Here is a 21,080-nt window from a genome sequence, read left to right on the forward strand (position 1 = left end):
ACCCCATCAATGTCATACGCCACAATGAACATCTCCTTCACAGCACTTTGTGTAAGGCGCACTTTCTTCGGACGAGAAGAACCTGGATGCTTCCATTAATTTGATTGGCGTTTCAAGTTTGGTTGGTTCGTATGAGAGGGCCCAGGTTTCGTCCTTAGCGACGATTCGTCCAAGAAAGTCGTCATCTTTCCCTTGGTACCGGTCCAAGAAGGCCTGTGCGACTGAATAGCGGTGCCATTGTTAAACCTCGGTAACCCAGAATGTCTTGCAGAATGTGGAGCACAGTTTTGTGACATACTCAGACTTCCGCTGCTAACTCACGTGCAGTCCATCGGCGATCAGCATCCAACAGGGAAGCAAGGCGTTGAACTGTGTTGTCCTCCACGCGGGATCGTCCTGTACGGAGGTTGTCCTGAACGGCATCCCTGCCTTCCCGGGACGCTTTAACCCATCGTGCCACTGTGCGATATGGCAACGCTGCATCGGCATATGCTTCATGCAGTCCCTGAAACACTCTTGTGCACTACGACCTCGTGTCACTTCAATTCTGATCCAGGAACGTTGCTCTAGTTTTGTAAACGTGGTCTTAGGGCGCTCTCACTATCCCTATGAAAGTCAACGTTCTACACACTGCAGTAGATTGACAGAGTACTGTCGCCGCTGGCTGCACTAACTCATCTAACAGTCCTTGTTCATGTCCACACAGCTGGCAACTCTCGAACGCACCATCGTCACGTGACAGCAGTGTTGCCATTACTTTTTATCCAACCTATGTATTAGGTTGGTGCATTATTCCTTAGCGATTTTTCATAAGTTTCTTAAACACATCCGATACACATAAGCTAGAAGTAAATTATGAACAATATATTCTCCTTCACTATTTACAACAGTGTGCCAACGTTGATGAGCAGTTTAGCTCTCGAATTATGATGACTGTTTAAACAGCTGTTTAATCACATGTGTGATCGTGATTTTTCGATCACCGTGATACAATCACAGGTGAGTGAGTGATTTCCTACTCATCACTGTTAGTAACTAGAAGCCGAAGATCTTAAATCATTGAAATCTTTTCACATATTCCTCGTCCTCTCGTCACGTAGATATCTCGTCAACTAAACCATTAGCCTTGTCCAGGGTTGCCAGATAAATGAAACACAATCGTCGTACCAACTTATGAAAAATGTCGTACTTTAGCATAAAATTGTCGTACATGCATCATTTTACTATTTTATAGATAGTGCGCACAAATATATTTCACATAACACCCAAAAAAGTGGTTCATAGGTCTATAAATTTTTATTCATTCATTCATAGTGTTCTGTACAAGGGCAGATCTTTCACTACAAACACAGCACTCTCCAGTCTTTCCTATTTCAGCAACCTTTTTTTCATCCAATCAAGAATTTTAGTAATTATAGTTGATATCCACAATGACATTTATCATTCAAATTACCATTTCTTCATCAACACTGTCATTTTCGGTAAAGCATGCATGATGACGCTTGGTAGAAAACAACATTGTTACATTGAAAGCCAGCAGAAACTTTATCTTTGGCCGGCGCACAGCAGACATTTAACCTCAATCTGTGCAGCATCTGATGATTACATCAAATTAATCCACCTGCAGTCGACTCAACTTCGACACCGCTAAAATGTCAGCGCGTCTAGATTTCTTAATCCTAGTGGAGTATTATTTCATTCATAAAAAAATACTTCCATTGCTGAACATGCAATGAAGTTAGCAGATCTCTGAACTCGTGTTACTTTGATGTAACCGCACCGTACATGAAACCTGGAGCTGAAAATGATGAATTTATTATTTGCATCGCAAGTGTAGTCACCATATTGATTTTCAAAGCATCTTTTATCCCTTCATAACATATACAGGGTGTTTCCGAGGTGGTGTTACAAACTTTTGTGTGTGTGCGTGAGTGAGATCAGGGATATTAGTCAATGACATACTGAATGAAGAAAAGTTGTCTAGAAAAGGGGCAAATTAACTGTTTTTTTTTTAATTATAGTCCGACATTGTGAGTTCCAAAATAATTTTGTCCTTTCAATAAAATAGTCGTACAAAATTTCGTACGACTTAGAGTTCGGTCGTACCTCGTACAATTAGTCAAAATAGTCGTAAGCGTCCCACCACAACCGTGATACACGTTCACAGCATAACCTTGTTCTATCAATTCCATTCCATCAAACATCTCTCTACTCTGCTTCCTTCACAATACACACAGCCCGTTCTTGGAATTCCTTGTCACAGGAAATCAGGAGCAGTCGGAGTCTAAAATCTTTTAAGTACATCCTACTTAGAAATGTCTTTAATGAACAGAACTAGACTCTTGCGGAAGTTTCTAAATAGTCTTAAATGACCAAGTTGTTATTTTTTTCTCCTCTCTCTTCTTCTTCTTCTTTTTTCTCTTTTCTTTTTTTTATTATCTTGATGTACTTAATCATTTGTGTTTGTATGCCATTTAGTACGACTTTGCTAATCAACATTTTATGTCTTGTAACCCACATGTATTCTCCTATTGGTATGTTAACTGTATAATATATCTCAAGTGAATTAATCGTCGAATTTATCTCGGGCATTTTAGGTCTTATAAAGTAAGTGTGTGTGTGTGTGTGTGTAAGTGAGAGTGGGAGGGACGGGGAGAGAGGGAGAGAGAGGGAGAGAGAGTGTGTGTGTGTGTTTATTCCCCTTATGTTATGTAACTGATTTTGATTATGTGTAATTTTCTACTTTATTTTTATGTAACCGATCTTGACTATTTGTAATTTTATATTATGTGACTGATCTTGTCTATTGTAATTTTCTATTATATTTTATGTAATTTCTAAGGTATTTTCTTTTGTGTTGTTTTGTAATCTAATTTTGTATTTCATGTACATTATTGAAACCTGGTTGAGTGGAAGAGAAGGCCTCATGGCCTTAACTCTGCCAGGCAAAATAAACCTACTACTACTACTACTACTACAGTCGTACGTATGGCAACCCTGGCCTTTCACATGCCTTGTAAAAAACCGCTCATGCGCAGTGAAGAGTGCATGAGTGAGACACAAAAATCTTCCTGCAATGAGACAAACGTAAGCAATGTACATTTTCCTTCTTAAGTTACTTCTTGGCGACGGCGCTCGAAGTCGATCAATCAAGAATCAGAATTCTCGCCATCACATCTTAAAGCAAAGTAACACAGCTATCTATCACTTAAGTTGTGTTTCACCATCGCACCACGACTGTGTCGTTTGTGTATTACACGCCACGTTCCGCATTTCACTTGTTTGCAACTCGTCACTGATACTAATACTGCTATATCACAAGAAATGGCCAACAGCGGAGTACGTCCTTGGGCAGGTCTTCCTGGCCAGGAGACTGTAAGGTTGCTTGGAGCCTACAACCACGGCTTCGTCTTTACTCAACTTGTTCCACAAGTGGACTCCGAAACTGTCTTGAATCTTGGTCATCGTGTCCGAGCTGGTCGTCTCGTTGAAGAAGAGCTGCCAGGACTGGTAGGGTATCGGGAAGAACTCCTTGTCCGACAGGATGTGGAATCCTTTGCACTTCTCTGTGGAGAGTTCTGTGACCTGTGAAGAGTGAAGTCAGTCTTAGGGTCTGTTCCACTAAGCTTTGCTAAAATAACGCTAACAGCATGTTAAATAACATGTTGTTAAAAAGTTAAAAATCTGTTAGTGTAATACAGAGTGATTTATATAGAACTGACACATTTCTTTCATTAATTGTTCCAAAACTAATTGTGCTAGCGACAATTTATTATACCTAAAATGTAGAGGAATTTTGGGAGATTATTTACCTCTATAGTAAATGTTGTCCGGCGTTGTCAAATCCGGAGATCTCGGTGGCCACAGGTTCCTGGAAATTATTCGGTCGTCACATAATCGGATAAATGGAACCATGCTTCATCTGTGAACCATGTGATGGACAATATGGCAGAATTTTGCACAATGAACGTCTGAAACCAACAGCAGAATGTTCTGGAGTTTCGATTCCTTGTCACTAGATGCCCAGATGTTTAATTTTATTCCTATTGTTGGCAGCTGTTTTCGACATTTTGTGTCAACGTGAAAATGCAGTACACATTAAATCAACGACTCTTCCTTGTGAAGCAATACTGGATTACGAGTTCAATTACAGCTACTCAAAGGGCATACCAGAGAGAATTTGGTGTTCGCAATCCTCCCAGAAGAAACACAATACTGGGACTGGTAAACAAATTGGAAACAACTGGATCTCTGGTGAGTGAAAAGGGCAAGCATCGTTCATCTAGGCTTCCCACGGTTGTTGTTGACGTAAGAGCACGACTGGAGCAGTCACCCAAAAAATCATTAAGACGTTTGTCGCAGGAGACAGGGTACACCTACTCAATGTGTCAGAGAGCCTAAAGCCATATAGGGTTACGGTTGTTCATCAGCTACAGGAACCAGATAAGGATAAAAGATTGAATTATTGTCGTTGGTTTCAGACGTTCATTGTGCAAAATCCTGCCATATTGTCCATCACATGGTTCACAGATGAAGCATGGTTCCATATATCCGGTTATGTGACGACCGAATAATTTCCAGGAACCTGTGGCCACCGAGATCTCCGGATTTGACAACGCCGGACAACATTTGCTATAGAGGTAAATAATCTCCCAAAATTCCTCTACATTTTAGGTATAATAAGTTGTTGCTAGCACAATTCGTTTTGAAACATTTAATGAAAGAAATGTGTCAGTTCTATATAAATCACGATTTGAAGTACTTTGGTTATGTAATATGTAACCCGTTGCGCGGAAAGGGGCCTAATTCGTGAAAGGAAATTTTACAGAGGAACAATAACGATTTTGCGGTGTAAAAATTGTATCTCTATGTTTTGACATATTGCGCTACCTGTAAGCTTTCTTTACATACTAAGCTAGGACATAGTTCTATTATTTGCCACAAAGTCGCGCAAAATGAGTTTTACTGACTGAATACCGACAGTAGAAAAGGGACCCAAGGTTGCTTACGGGATTATAACATTGCCGACTTTAGGTCTCTTTCATTTTGTACTATAATACGCTGTTCGAATTGCCCTTGATTTAATGTCATGGAGAAGAACATTAATATAGAAGGTTTAAGTGACGAATTTCTAACTTTTTATACTGATTATTTTACATCACGTGAGTGAAAGTGAAACAGAAAGTGACGTGGAGAATGAAAAATCTGACGGCCAGTTAGAAGACACTGTTTCAGTTATTGTTTCAAGTTCATGTTTTCTGTATGTATTTCATATCAATTCCATGCTGAACTTAATGTTTAATGTCAGTGTTGTATTTCATATTAATTTGTTTATGTTCACTTTATGTTCAATTCATTTTGCAGAAAAATTTTCTTTTATATTATCAATCAAACACAGCTTGCAACATACTAATACATACATAAGCCATGTTAATGTTATTTCTAACTTCTTATTTCATGTATAACTCATAGTAACTACACAGTGCTTCTTAAATACCTAAATCTTTCTTATAGTTGCTAAGAAAACAAGTGAAAACTTTAATTGCAGTCTTAGGGTTTGTTCCATTTTAATTAAAAAAGAATGGTATTCAATCATATGACTTATTTTAATGTACGCGTAAATTAAGCAATTATAAATTTATCCATGTCAATCTTTCGTACACTACTTTTAACACTTGAATATAAATAATTGATTAAATGGCGATCTTACTCGTGTTAATTATGTAAGCATGTGCGGCTTACAGCTGTTTCGGTGCTACTTGACACCATCCTCAGAGCCTACTAGATCTCGGCGCTATCTCAACTTCGCTGCCTGTTGTGTGGGTGCGTTCGTGTGATGAAAAGTTGTGTCAAATAGTGTGTGTGTTCTGAAATTGATCTGTGTGTTGAGAATTTGAGCCTTCAGTTTTGAGGATTTGAAGAAAGTTTGTGTCATCTATGGGCTAAAGAAATTATGGAATGTGAAGTGGAGAAAAAGAACACTTTCGACATATTCTTCTGTTTGAATTTAACATAGGAGCAAAGGTAGCGAAAGCGGCTCGAAAGATATGTGACCAGAATATTGTACGAAATGGAAATATACCAATTGGAAATTTATCCTTTGAAAATGTGGAAAAATTCAAATATCTCGGAGCAACAGTAACAAATATAAATGACACTCGAGAGGAAATTAATCGCAGAATAAATATGGGAAATGCCTGTTATTACTCGGTTAAGAAGCTTTTGTCATCTAGTCTGCTTTAAAAAATACGGAAAGTTAGAATTTATAAAACAGTTATATTACCGGTTGTTCTGTATGGTTGTGAAACTTAGACTCTCACTTTGAGACAGGAACAGAGATTAAGAGTGTTCGAGAATAAGGTGCTTAGGAAAATATTTGGGATGAAGTTGCAAGAGAATGGAGAAAGTTACACAACGCAGAACTGCACGCATTGTATTCTTCACCTAACATAATTAGGAACATTAAATCCAGACGTTTGAGATGGAAAGTGCATGTAGCACGTATGAGGGAATCCAAAAATGCATACAGAGTATTAGATGGAAGATCTGAGAGGGAAAAGACCTTTGTGGAGGTCGAGACGTAGATGGGAGGATAATATTAAAATGGATTTGAGGGAGGTGGGATATGATGCTAGGGACTGGATTAATCTTGCACAGGATAGGGACCGATGGCGAGCCTATGTGAGGACGGCAATGAACCTCCGTGTTCTCTAAAAGCCGTAAGTAAGTAATGTTGGAAGGACTTTATGATCACGCTGTACTTCTACTAAGTTAGTTCTTGAGACATCGTTTGTTTATCGGACTCTTCTGTACATATGTAATATGAGGAATTCATACTTGGAGTTTTGATCACTTTTCGTTACACCTGCCTATGAGTATGTGTATTGTTGACAGCTGTTTGCAGTTAACTGTCTTCACCTTTCACAGCTGGATTCATTTCAAGCTTACCTCATAGCAGTCACACATCCTGAGCATCACCCTGGTGATGAGACCAGGACCGTTGTGGATCCAGATGTCCCCTCGAAAATTTGTGCGCAGCTCTTCCACGCACTGGGTGGCTACGTCATGTCCGACACCCTCAGTAGCGAAATTGAGTACGCCGCTCGCTAGATTGTCAGAGGATTCCACGCCCACGTAGTTCGAACTCAGGCCTTCCAGCGACCTGGACTCAATCACAGAAGCAGGACGTCAATATTGTGCGGGTTTATATGTTGAAATGCTGGGGACTATCACCACAAAATAACAAGGCATTATTTGAAATGTGGATATGGAGAAGAATGGAGCATATGAAATGGACGGACAGAATGAGAAATGAAGCTGTGTTGGAAAGAGTGGGTGAAGAAAGAATGGTGCTGAAACTAATCAGGAAGAGGAAAAGGAATTGGCTGGGTCACTGGCTAAGAAGAAACTGCCTACTGAAGGATGCACTGGAAGGATTGGTGAACGGGAGAAAATTTGTGCCAGAAGAAGAAATCAGATGGAAGACGACATCAAGATTAGGATTCAAATTCAAATTTAAATTAAGCCAAACAGTGATAGGCTTCGTCACAAATACAGAAGGTGAAAAAACATAGTACAAATATATAGCCTATAATTTAAAACAGTAAAGTTTAATTAGACCAATGAAAACGCAAAATATTTTGGAACTATAAACATTAATGAAAACACTTCACTCTTAATGTATTATTTGTAACTAAATGTAGATAGACAACTTTATTTATTAAAAACAATTTCATTTGAATATATGTTTAAAAAACTCATCTACAGAGTAGAAAGGATTAATTAGAAGCCAATTATAAAATCGAGTTTCGGTAACCTCTAGTATTGACTAGGAAGCTTGTTAGATAATTTCATCCCCATGGCAGAAAAATTGGTATTAGTGTTATTTCTATGTAATTAAATATTCTTTTTGCTTGTGATAAAACACAATCAACAAAGTTAAAAATTCCGAACATGAAGTTTCAAACTTAAAACCCGAATTTTATTTCACATAAAAACATATATTTTCACAAAAAAATTATGTAAATACATATTTTAAGGAAATCTATTATAAACACATAAATCTTGGAGTTTTTTTTACTTAAATAATTTTTACAAGAACTTTTAAATATTTTAAAACTAAATCAATTATGTCACTCAGAAGTATGTTATCTTTTTTAAGAATTCTTGGTTGTTCCTTGTTTCTAAGCGCTGTGTGGTGTATTCGTGATCCATTTTCGTAATATTATTGCCTCAAGTTCTGAGAAGTGCTCGGCAGCATATCAATGTCATTATTAGAGGATAAATTAACATGGACAAGGAGGAGAGATCTTGCAACACATAATTAGGAATGTTTATTGTTGCTGAAGATGATTTCATTCCACGCGTTGTTTGTGAAACACAACATATAAGAGCTCGGGTATGAACATTATTTAATTTAAACAAATCTCTCGCCTCTCGCTCATGTCTATCAAGTAAGGCAATATATATTATCTTGTTGTGATTCCCTGTTTTCGGGCTTCGTCAATCGATATCCTTCAAACATACTGAAAGATGGCTGTTTAAAAAACGATTTGGCTTTCCTATTAGCAAATTTAAGCTTTTGTGTGACACGATAAAAAAAAAACTCGAAACATCCAAAAACCTGTTGTCTGAAACAGGGAGGTGCGTGCCGTGGAAATTAAACTAGACTCGCTACCAGGTTCAGAAGTACAAGTACTAAGGGACAAATTCCAGAATGTGTTTGGGAAAAACAGTGGATATAAAAAAAGTGTGTAAAGTTGCTCAAGTATTGAAGGGTGTGCCTGTAGGTGAAATTGACGGTGTTTGTGTTTGTGACATTTCTCTCTTTAAATATGCACGTCTGACGTCCTGTGATGCGGAAAGATCGTTTTCACAGTATAAGTCGTTGTTCAGAGATAATCGGCATGCATTTTTGATGGAGAATTTGAAGATGACCTTTGTTGTTCACTGCAATTCTTGGCCAACTACTAGCACTCAAGTGTGCTTGGTGAGTACCTAGTAACATTTTTTTTTTAAGCTAAGTAAAATATTTTTGTCATATTAAAAAAAATATTTTTAGCAAATATTTTCGTACCTTTTAGAACATAAAAATAAATATATTTAAATTTTTTAGCACATAAAAATCCGCTCCCTAGTTATGTAACCTATAGTATAGAATATTAATTTGTTCACCGTTTCCAATTTCATGATCTTGTATTTTGACTACTAATGAGTAATTGTCTATGTTATGTCGAGTGTGAAGGACTACGTCGTGTGTGTGTGTGTATATATATATATATGTATATATATATATATATATATATATATATATATATATATATATACCGGGTGTTTCAGACCACCCGTATCAGCCTTTTTGCTCGAAAACTATATGATACTGGTTGTTCATAAAAAAATGACAACCGAAACCTATGCAAAGAATCGATTGGTGGTAGTATCATTTCTCGTAACAAACCGGAAGTAGGGGTGGCTGTGGTCAACTTCGAAATTTCAAATGAGACCATGGGTCATTGAAGGTACCATTGCAAAGTACTTTTAAAAAGAAACAACTTTTACTGAAACTTTTTTTTCTAACTTTTATTGCTTACCCTCAAAGCAACAAAAATGGTATTTTCTGAGAAATGTTGTATGTTGTTTATGTACGTACACTCTTCATAGTAAGTGTTCAAAATGAAGACGGTAAAATACAGATCTAAAGATTGGAATATAATGAAAGCAACTCAGTTAGTGCAAATAGTTAACAGGAAAAATGTAAGGAAGAATACAACGAATGGAATGTAATAAAATAATAAAAAATATGACATTTAAATAAAACCCACAGTAAAAAGGGTATGATAATAAATTCATCTGGTGATCAAAAAAAAAAAAAAAAAAAGAGGAAAGGAAGAAAAAGAAATATAAAAATCGAAATAATTTTGAATTGTATTCTCATAGTTATGAAACAAAAGGTATGAATTCTTTAAGATTGTTTGAACCAAAATGCAACACTGTTACAGTATTTAATCATAGTAGTAATGTAGAGCGATCGGTTTGGAAGTAAATCCCGAAAAGACAAAGTATATGATTATGTCTCGTGACCAGAATATAGTACGAAATGGAAATATAAAAATTGGAAATTTATCCTTCGAAGAGGTGGAAAAATTCAAATATCTTGGAGTAACAGTAACAAATATAAATGACACTCGGGAGGAAATTAAACGCAGAATAAATATGGGAAATGCGTGTTATTATTCGGTTGAGAAGCTCTTATCATCCAGTCTGCTGTCCAAAAATCTGAAAGTTAGAATTTATAAAACAGTTATATTACCGGTTGTTCTGTATGGTTGTGAAACTTGGACTCTCACTCTGAGAGAGGAACATAGGTTCAGGGTGTTTGAGAATAAGGTGCTAAGGAAAATATTTGGGGCTAAGCGGGATGAAGTTACAGGAGGATGGAGAAAGTTACACAACACAGAACTGCACGCATTGTATTCTTCACCTGACATAATTAGGAACATTAAATCGAGACGTTTGAGATGGGCAGGGCATGTAGCACGTATGGGCGAATCCAGAAATGCATATAGTGTGTTAGTTGGGAGACCGGAGGGAAAAAGACCTTTAGGGAGGCCGAGACGTAGATGGGAGGATAATATTAAAATGGATTTGAGGGAGGTGGGGTATGATGATAGAGACTGGATTAATCTTGCACAGGATAGGGACCGCTGGCGGGCTTATGTGAGGGCGGCAATGAACCTTCGGGTTCCTTAAAAGCCATTTGTAAGTAAGCAAGTAATTTAGGCCCAAGAATATATAACAAATTTATATTTAAATATCCTAATCTTGTCAATTCTAATAGTTCTAGTATTAAATTTAAAAAGTTATGTATGGATTTTATAAAAATTGAAAAATTGTAAATTTAAATTTATATACTATAATTGCAAATTGTATTGTATAAATTGATTATAATTGTATTGTGTAATTATTAATTTCAATTCAGGAATCCGCCCCTGAGCACGAGTTCTACTCTTTCAGGGGCGAGCTAAAGTTTCTCTGTATATTTTATAATTTATGTTACAATTATTACCAAAATAATAAGTAAATAAATAAATTGAAAAGAATCTGAATTGAAAAAGTACAATTTTAGTTTACTTTTTAATCTAGATAATGTCCGACAGTCTCTGAGATGTTTTGGTAGAGAGTTCCAGAGATGAGCTGCAGAGACGGTGAAAGATGAAGAGTAGAAGGATGTTCTGTGTTTAGGAATGGAGATTGTGATACGGCGTTGTGAGCGAGTATCTATTTCGTGATATGAGAATATATTCATCTCCCTTATTTCTAACATTGTACTTAAGGAACTGGGGCAAAAAGTAACGTTACTAAAACATTTTTATGAATTCGTTATCGTATTTCCTTGCAATTCTGGTAGTTTATAGTGTATTTTTACAATAGGCTATAATTATGGCGCCTTAACTACACATTAATCCGGTATCTGGGTGACCTTCGCCTCTATACTGATTACTTACTTCAGTAGAATCACGTCGAGGTCCAAGTACGTCCCTCCATACTTCCACAGCGTCAGAAATCTCAGCACATCACTGGCATGTTCGCTGGGCCACTGTGAGGAAACGATCTGCTGCCAGAAGTTCCATTTCTCCAGAGGGGTGTTAGCGAAAAGCCTAGCTATATCCACTCTCCACAACCTCACATTGGGATACGTGAAAACAGCTTTGACGTAATCGCTGAAGTCTTGTAGTGTACCGATTATGGGGCACGAGTAGAGCAGGTACACTGTTTGGTTGGGATTCATCTGGGCAGCAGACTCTACTGCGCATGCCTGTCGCTTATGCAGCAAGAGACCCTTGTGGCTGTAGCTTCCATTTTGATTCAGTAGACACCTTGTCTCTAAGAAGATTATGTTCCTATCGCCGGTTCTCGGCTCCATTTCTTTGTAATAAAGGATCGGAGCGACTGTTGTAGAATTTTGTATCACAGTTTTTGCCTTCTGAATCGAATTCTTGTCTAAACCTGTAGCATTTTTCACTGTTTTGTTATGTTTCCTTGGAATTGACATTTCTGCTTTACTACTTGTTCCTCTGGTGACCCAAGTTCTTTGCACTGATTCCGTTCCACGACTGTTCTTTGTTACACTGTCATCAGCAACACGATCAATTGTGGCGAGAAACTGGGTAGAATTCACTCCTGTTGGGTGTTGTATTAGCTGATGAGACACTTTCTCTCCAAAGACGTAGACTTTGATGCTTTGGTGGTTGAGTCCGTTACAAAGTAAATTGTTGGCGCACATGGTCTGGATGTACTCTTGATTCCACAGTAGCATGAAGACAGAAAAGACCAGTGCAACGACCAGAATGCTTAGTTTTCGCATGTTGAAATTCTTGCGGAGATCTAAAACAGACAAATTTAATTATCAAATGGTGCTATAGCACATTAAGGGCCGATTTCTAAAACGAGGGCTAGACCATGGCTATGGCTTTAAACCGCTTTTCGATCTATAAAACGAGGTCTTTTTCATTTTTCTGAGCCACGGCTCGAAACCATGGTCTGAAGCAGAGACCACGGCTAGGGCAGGTTTAAAACCACGGTTTCATGTATACAAGATGGAAGCAGTAGATCAGCTGGATGATTATCAACAGTAATCTCACTAGACGTTTTGATTTATCTAGAGAAAATCAAAACTCGAGTGGGATTTAATTGACTATTACACGATTAGAAGAAAGTATATAAAGATTAGAAGTAACGAAGTACTCCAATACGATAAAATATTAATTGACTTACGAAAATACAACAGTCTTCAAATGTATTATTGTACCATCTCAACATTACAAATATTACGCTAGATGCATGCTAGATGGCAGTAGTGAGCAATGCCTTCTCGTCGAGAAGTTATCGATCTATTATATCTGTATATATTTCATCTAGACTGTGACTATAAATTAAGATTTTATAATAGTATTAAGTTTTTTGACTTGTTCCATATTCTAGCTATAAGCATGTATGAATACCATGGAATGTTAATAAATACAATACAATACAATACACGATGGCAATGTTACTAGTCAAGAAGGCTTTGTTGATTCAGTTTCATTTTTATTAAAATGCAACATTCCACTTCAATTATCCGAATCCCAGTAATCAACGTCACTTGACATGATTTTCAATAAATCTTAATATTAAACCATCTCTGATACGTGACTATTCATAATATCATATAGCAGAAGCTATAACATAACCTAACTAATATACACAAGTGTTAGAAAAGTTTTTATTAACGACGATGACATAAAAAATAAACATGAATAATTTTAAAAGGAATAATTATTGAATGTACAATTTTCAAATTTGAATGTGGTTGGTGGTTCAATTGATGTTATATTGGACGTGTGCGTAATAGAAGTGGAACTCGTTGATTTAGGCCTACATGGTGTATTCAACTTATTCAGGATTTCCGAATGGTGCTCTTCATTTATTTGTAAATCGGATTTCAGAAGATGCATAGGTATGATCAGTGATCTTTATTAATTCTTGTTCTTGAATGCCAATGCGAGTCATATTTGAAACTGCTGTGCATCGACTGGAGTGGTTTGTAATTATATACATATATATATATATATATATATATATTTTTTTTTTTTTTGACGTCCAGACCAGCGCAGTTTCAAATGTTGGCAAACAAAGAAACAAATGCTAGGGACGCGATAAAATTAAACAAATGGTAGGGACGCGATAAAATTGTGCGATAAGCAGCCATGATTGGTTGAAATACGTCCTTTCGTACCGTTTTATTGGTCAAAAGTAGTATATCGTAGTAAGAGTGTAATAGTCAAGGAAAATTTGTGTCTGCGATATTAAATCCCCGGATTAGAGTGATGAGAAACAAATAATTCTTTGTAACTATATAACGACGATAATTTCAGACGAATATTTCGATTTTCGAAAGAATCAACGCAAAATTTAGCAAGAACGCTAAATAAAATCTGCAGCGAAATGTAAGAGGCGGCAGGTTGACGACTTTTTTACACCTTGTTGCTTTGAGGGAAGTAAAATATAATATTTTATATTAATTATACATTTATGTCTGTAAGACGATATCACTTAATTCGTAGTCTTTACAGTAATTTTTTTGTGCGAGATCGTGCGTATTTGCTTGTTTTCCGCACAGAACCAATACACGGTAAGTGTGAATTACCACATTCAGTATTCCCAACCTAACACACACAACAATTTCCCTCTTCTTACCGCTTAAGCGCGACATTCATTTTACTGCTTTAGGCTTTTAACATATTATTTTTAGAGACGTTTAACATAGTAATAATTATAAATTGTAAACTTACCACTGCAATTTCACCTAAATTGCACTGTTAATTATTGTTTTTAAATATTTGCAAAAATTAAGTAAAGTCTACTACTCCACTAAAGTTACTGCATACGTGATGCAAGTAACATTAAGGAAGCCGTGAAAAAATCAACAAGATTCCAGATGCCGATGTTATTACTGCAATATGTTATATAAATAATATTGTTAAAATATTAAAATGAAAAATAAATCATTACATAACCTTACCGTTTGTTTTAAGTTCGCATTTATAGACTGGGGGGGGGGGGGAAGACAGACGTATATCACGGCCTGCTGGAGTATAGTAAACACAGTAAACATTTTATAGCAACAATGTTGAAGAAATATATTTTCGTTTTCCGAAGTTGCCGTCATTAAACAGAAACCAACATGGAGATTTCATTGCAACTAATTAGAAATTCGTCTTTCAGGTATGTAATAAACGATCTTCGCACAAAATAATGTACGATACACGAGCGGTATGTTTGTTTTCATGTTCTCGGAAATTTAAAAAGCTCAACTACGTTTCGCTTTTTCAATCTTTTCCTCGACCATGAAAACGTCAACATACCGCTCTTCTAACGTATATTACTATTACATTTTATATCATACTTGAAAATGACGTGGACCTACACGAATATGAAGCAAACATGATTTTGTTTTCTTATTTTAAGTTTAATGCTACAGGGGCAGCTTTTCACGTAGTAGGCCTATTATGTGTGAAAATAGAACCATGCTATATTTTACTTTCAATTGAAATTTTAATCCAGTTAATATTTTAGGTTATTAATTCCTTAGGACCGGATTTTCAGGTAGTTAATGTTGGTAGTAGTTATGAACAAATGATAAACTACAACATAAACGCTCGACTTCTTTTTGGTCAATAACATTCTGATACTTAAAAATCCGTTCCCCATTAAGTACTAAGTAATGCTAGTATTTTAAACACACATATGTTCTGTTAATGAGTAAATATAACAATAACTTAGCTGATAACAAAATAATGTGACTTACTGGAATTCAATAAAAATATTAATCCCTATGTTCATTTCTTTTTAATATCGACTGTTTATCAGGAATAAAAATCGATTCTTAGCTGCGTTGCCACATATAAAACCCACAAACCTCGGTTTCTTCTCAAACCGCGTCTCGACTTTGTTTTAGAAATCGCGTAAGGATTCAGACCTCGATCACAGTTTTAAAGGCGTAGTTTTTGAACCGCGATTTCGTCCGTGTTTTAGAAATCGACCCTAAGGGTCGTATTCGTAGACGAGACTTCGGACCAAAGTTGACTTTGGAAAGTACAAAGTCGCCATTTACCTATTCACAGACGACACTTTGAGGAAAGTAAACTGCAATCGTGACTTTACTTCGAAGTCGCCGAAAATCTAGACTTTGACCTTGACTTTCGTTGTGGACGTAAGGACAATGGCTGATATTTGGAAAATTGTTGAATTTGTCGAGAATATTAAGGACAACTAGGAGGTTATTAAAGCTACTCGTGTTTCTTGGCGTATTATTAGATATATTTCATATTCTTTATTTGCCTGAAAGTACAAGAATACAAGAGGCCTCGTCAATGTGTTAATATAAAACCAATATGTCAATATTTAAAATATTAAAAGAGTAAAAAATAATAAAATTTAACTAAAATACTACATCATTTTCAACAAAATTCATTCATACTATAAAAGGGATTATTTTGTAGCCATCTCTTAAGCTGAAGTTTAAATTGTGTTTCATTAAGTGCCTTTATATTTGTTAGTATCTTATTATATACTTTTATTGCAGTAATTACATAGCTCGATTGTGTTTTCTGCAACCTGACATGTGGTACGGTTAATTGATCATTATTTCTGGTTTCATAGCGATGCAGATCAGCTATACTTGTATAATTAGTAATATTCTTGTTTACATACATTAAAAGTTCAAAAAAATATATAGATTGTAGACTGTCATAATCTTTTCATATTTGAAAAGAGATCTACATGATAGTCTGGGTGGTGACATTGCTAAAATACGAACTGCATTTTTCTGCAGTAACAAAATGTTTGGAAGATCAGAACTATTTCCATATAAAAGTAATCCATATCTAATAACACTTTCAAATAGTGCATAGTAAACTTGATTTAAATAATGTTTGGGAACCTTGTACATGATACTTCTCAAGAGATAAATTACTCTAGAAATTCTTTTACATACATAACTGACATGGCTGTTCCACCTTAGTTTAGGATCCAGATACATACCCAGCATCTTTACAGATTCATTTATCACATTATTTTGGGTTTGTTTCAAACTTAGCGTTAACACATGAGTTTTTTCATCATTAACAATAAATCCATTAATTGAAAACCACTTTCTTATTGCAGCAAATACAGCTTGCCTCATAAAATCTAACTCAGCAGTATTATTATGTGTGATAACAAAAGTTGTATCGTCAGCATACATTATAGTTTTAGCCGACACATTGTATGGCAAGTCATTTATCATAATAAGAATAGAGCCTGAGGAACACCACAACAAATTCAAATCAAGGTACAGATTTGATAAACAGACCGTATTAGATATCCTCGTCATGTTTAAATATTCATTGATGAATAATAATCAAAAGGATTATCTGTTCCACCATAATACCACTTCTTATTTCATCACGATTCTACGCTACAGGTAAGGATTGCACATAATTAGATATACTTAGTGACTTCTAAGGAATATTTAATTAATTAACTGTATATCTAACCGTATGACCTATCCTCTATAGAATTAAAGATTTATCCTTATTATCTATTACCAGTTTCATTTTGGTGCAAAGGTTACCATCCACTCTGTATATGCTACTTGTGGAAAATTGTTACCTACATACAGATGGACTCCCATTAAGAGTCGCTCCAAATTTTAATTCCGTATCTGTACATAGTTGCAATTATTTATACATATATCACTCTTCGTAAACGCTAACAAATTTTTCATAGGCGACCTCACTGTAGATTATCCTTAAGGCTCATTCACAATGAAAATTAAACATAACGTAAGCGTTAATTTAAGAATATAAACGTTACGGTAAAATCAAGAAGTCATACCATCATTCACGATGGGAACATAAACATAACCGCAAACATACTTGGTAACCATGGAAACATGACAACCACGCCATTTCCTCATATTCTGTCGTATACTTCAGCGCTCCACAATTGTGTTCTCTTTGCAAATCACGTAAGCATAAGCATGAAAGTTTGGAGTTTGCAAACTTTCATGTTAACGTCTTACGGTAATGTTTATGTCAATGCTTATGTGAATCATTATGAATGATCCCATTTGGTAGCCTGGGCGCAAACTTCTGTGTTTATGTTACGGTTATGTTTAATTTTCATTGTGAATGGGCCCTTACACTTTACAAGTTTTCGACGGAAACAACGTGGAATCTGTACCTGAGAATTAATATATGCCTGTAAACGAAGTTCTACATTCACTATTATATTAGAATATACGGAGTGATCCAAAATTCGCGAACATTAAAATTGTAGTGCCTGTATTCAGTAGTACAGTTGGAAAGTGCTATCGGCTGCCGCTATATAGCATCATGGGTATTAACAGCAACAAACCTAGACGTCATTGTGATGTGTATGTATATACACTAATGCTTGCAGTAGTCCTTTGTTTATTGCTCGGCAAACATGTCGTTTTCCCAAAAGCAACGAGTTTTCATTGTTAAACATTATTTTTCCAGTCGTTCTTATGCACGTGTTGTAGGCGAATTTCGTAGGAATTATCCGGATGTGGTAGTGCCTAACAATCCGACCATAACGAGATTAATCGCCCGTTTTAGGTAATGTGGATCAGCGATTATTGATGAACGTGATTGTTGGTTCCAGCAGGACAGTGCCACACGTCACACATCTAATGAAATCATGCAGTTTTTGCGCGAGTTTGTTGGTGAATGTATCATTTTTCAAGAATTATGGTCCCCACGTTCCCCCGACTTGACTTCCCCAGATTTCTTCCTGTGGGGTTATCTTAAAGGAAGAGTATACAAAAACAGGCGTCATGCTGGAGGAACTAAAGAGGAACATAACAATGGAGATTAACAACATCAATGTACGCGTGCTCAAAAAAGTGGCCTCAAACATGGTAAAAAGAGTTTGTACATGCATTACTGAACAGGGCTGCCATTTTCGCATATGTTGTGAAAAATGATGTAACTCATGTGAAAACTGATGTAAGTAAACCTAATAAATTCATCTTTATAAATACAGGGACATCATTTTATTTTTACTAACATTTTTAATATTAACCTGGCTATACCTTTAAAGAACCGGAAACACAGTTTGCCACCCCCTTCGACGACCGTAATTCGATGGTACTGGCGTAAAACACAAACAAATCACTCTACTAGGTATAGGAGAGAAGAAAAGTAGTTCATCCATTTACGTAAACTAGGAAATATCGCGATTTCGAGTTCGATAATTTTCAGTAGGCTTTTGTTTAATCAAAATACAGTACTGTATTAACACTTAGTGTTTAGTAATCCGTGCGAACGTATTCATTATGCAGTGTATATTATACTGTCTACAGCACATTAGCGTACAATATAGAGAATGAAGTTAAATTGACAAATAATCATAATATGGATATTTAAACACATTTTTGAAAATGGTGGCCGTTCATTTCGATACAGGCTTCAGTTCTAATGTGCATATTACCGCACTATAGACTATTGCATTTAATTGCAATTGCCAGTTTCGTCCTTCGTACTAGTAACTCATGTTGAAATAATTCTACCTACTCTATAAAAGAGTACCTTACGTACTGTAAATTCAATCTTCACTTCTGCCCGACCCGAAAATATAAAATTACTCAGACATGCTATCTACTGTCCGTCCAAGTGGTTATACCACAGGATCGTAGAAAGGGGGAAATCACGTGACAATTACTTAACGAGGCCCTTTTATTTAAGTTATTTTAAACAGTTGTATAATATTCTGTAAACGTCCAATTCCTAAGAAATTAATGTTTTCAGAAAAGAGCTAAGACAGCCCAGCCACTAGCCTTTACAGAGGGGCACAGCAGAAGCAGGTGGGGAAAATCGGGATGCGACGTAGGCAAACGGACGACAGTACCTGTGCGAAAATATGATTCAATATTAAAAGCTCTTTCGTCACTTGAAAACGCGAACATATTTCTGGAACGTACTATACTCACTAACTCAGTACTGCTTACTATATGCGACCTTGGTTCTGTGTGGAGGACAGTTGGAACTTCATTAGTAGAAGGGGTGTGAGTGAAGTACATTCAAAAACTCAGACACAATAAAAATTGAAGTAAAAATAAAATTATGTCCCTGTATATGTGAACGTATTAAGATGTGCGCGACTTCAAATTGCATGTTATTGCTTGACAAAACACAATTTTCCTGTCTGTTGTGGAATAAGTAATGTCTCAAACCAGTGTCAAATCAGCGGGACCTTCGTATGTTCTTCTCAGTATCTGTGTTACAGTGCTGCCACTGGGAGCAAGAACGAATGTAAAATGATGACATGAGAGAGTCGCTGTCCGCTGAAGTCGGAAATACTCAAATATTTAGCATTGTTGCGTAGTAAATTTTTATAACTGGAGGGAGTTTACTTGTGCACTGCTGTAGCGTTGTGTGTCCCTTGGTGTCATCTTGTATAGTCGGGTTAGAAAATTTTCACAAGTGCCGGAAAACAATGAATATACCATACTGATACAAATTATATAAAAGTGTAAAAAGTATGGAATATTAGGTTACGCTTTGCTTTATAAATTTTAGTTTTCTTAAGAAATTTAAACACAAAAGTAATTGAAAATAAATCACGTCATACTATGTCATCGTTTTAAGAAATATCAAGGTATACAGATTGTGACAAAAACAAACATCCTATATTGTTTACGTATTTCAAGGACGTGTAAAATTTTGTACATAAAAATCACAGAGTTAACAAAAAGTATGGCATATTACTAATAGTAATACTGGCTTTTAAGGAACCCGGAGGTTCATTGCCGCCCTCATATAAGCCCGCCATCGGTCCCTATCCTGAGCAAGATTAATTCAGTCTCTACATCACATCCTACCTCCCTCAAATCCATTTTAATATTATCCTCTCATCTATGTCTCGGCCTCCCCAAAGGTCTCTTTCCCTCCGGCCTCCCAACTAACACTCTATATGCACATCTGGGTTTGCCCATTTCTGGATTCGCCCATACGTGCTACATGCCCTGCCCATCTCAAACGTCTGGATTTAATGTTCCTAATTATATCAGGTGAAAATACAATACGTGCAGTTCTGCGTTGTGTAACTTTCTCCATTCTCCTGTAACTTCATCCCGCTTAGCCCCAAATATTTTCCTAAGAACCTTATTCTCAAACACCCTTAACCTATGTTCCTCTCTCAAAGTGAGAGTCCAAGTTTCACAACCATACAGAACAACCGGTAATATTACTGTTTTATAAATTCTAATTTTCAGATTTTTTGACAGCAGACTGGATGATAAAAGCTTCTCAACCGAATAATAACAGGCATTTCCCATATTTATTCTGCGTTTAATTTCCTCCCGAGTGTCATTTATATTTGTTACTGTTGCTCCCAGTTATTTGAATTTTTGCACCTCTTCAAAGAATAAATTTCCAATTTTTATATTTCCATTTCGTACAATATTCTGGTCACGAGACATAATCATATACTTTGTCTTTTCGGGATTTACTTCCAAACCTATCTCTTTACTTGCT

At 36.2% G+C, this 21,080-nt stretch overlaps 1 protein-coding gene across 10 annotated transcripts in view; it reads right to left on the reverse strand.

Annotated features, from left to right (window-relative positions):
* Nucleotides 1-1,087: 1,087 nt before the first annotated feature.
* Nucleotides 1,088-21,080, reverse strand: part of LOC138702100 (lactosylceramide 4-alpha-galactosyltransferase-like) — a 50,190-nt gene continuing 30,197 nt past the window's right edge. For all 10 annotated transcript variants that reach the window (XM_069829664.1, XM_069829661.1, XM_069829670.1 and 7 more), the window contains 3 exons: nt 11,505-12,384; nt 6,949-7,162; nt 1,088-3,585 (listed from right to left, as the gene is read on the reverse strand). In XM_069829664.1, coding sequence (XP_069685765.1) covers nt 3,316-3,585; nt 6,949-7,162; nt 11,505-12,364 — 1,344 coding nt within the window. In that variant the 5' untranslated portion in view covers nt 12,365-12,384 and the 3' untranslated portion in view covers nt 1,088-3,315. The remainder of the gene's footprint in view (nt 3,586-6,948; nt 7,163-11,504; nt 12,385-21,080) is intronic.

This window comes from Periplaneta americana, chromosome 6 (genome assembly GCF_040183065.1).
Source record: "Periplaneta americana isolate PAMFEO1 chromosome 6, P.americana_PAMFEO1_priV1, whole genome shotgun sequence".
NCBI lineage: Eukaryota > Metazoa > Arthropoda > Insecta > Blattodea > Blattidae > Periplaneta > Periplaneta americana.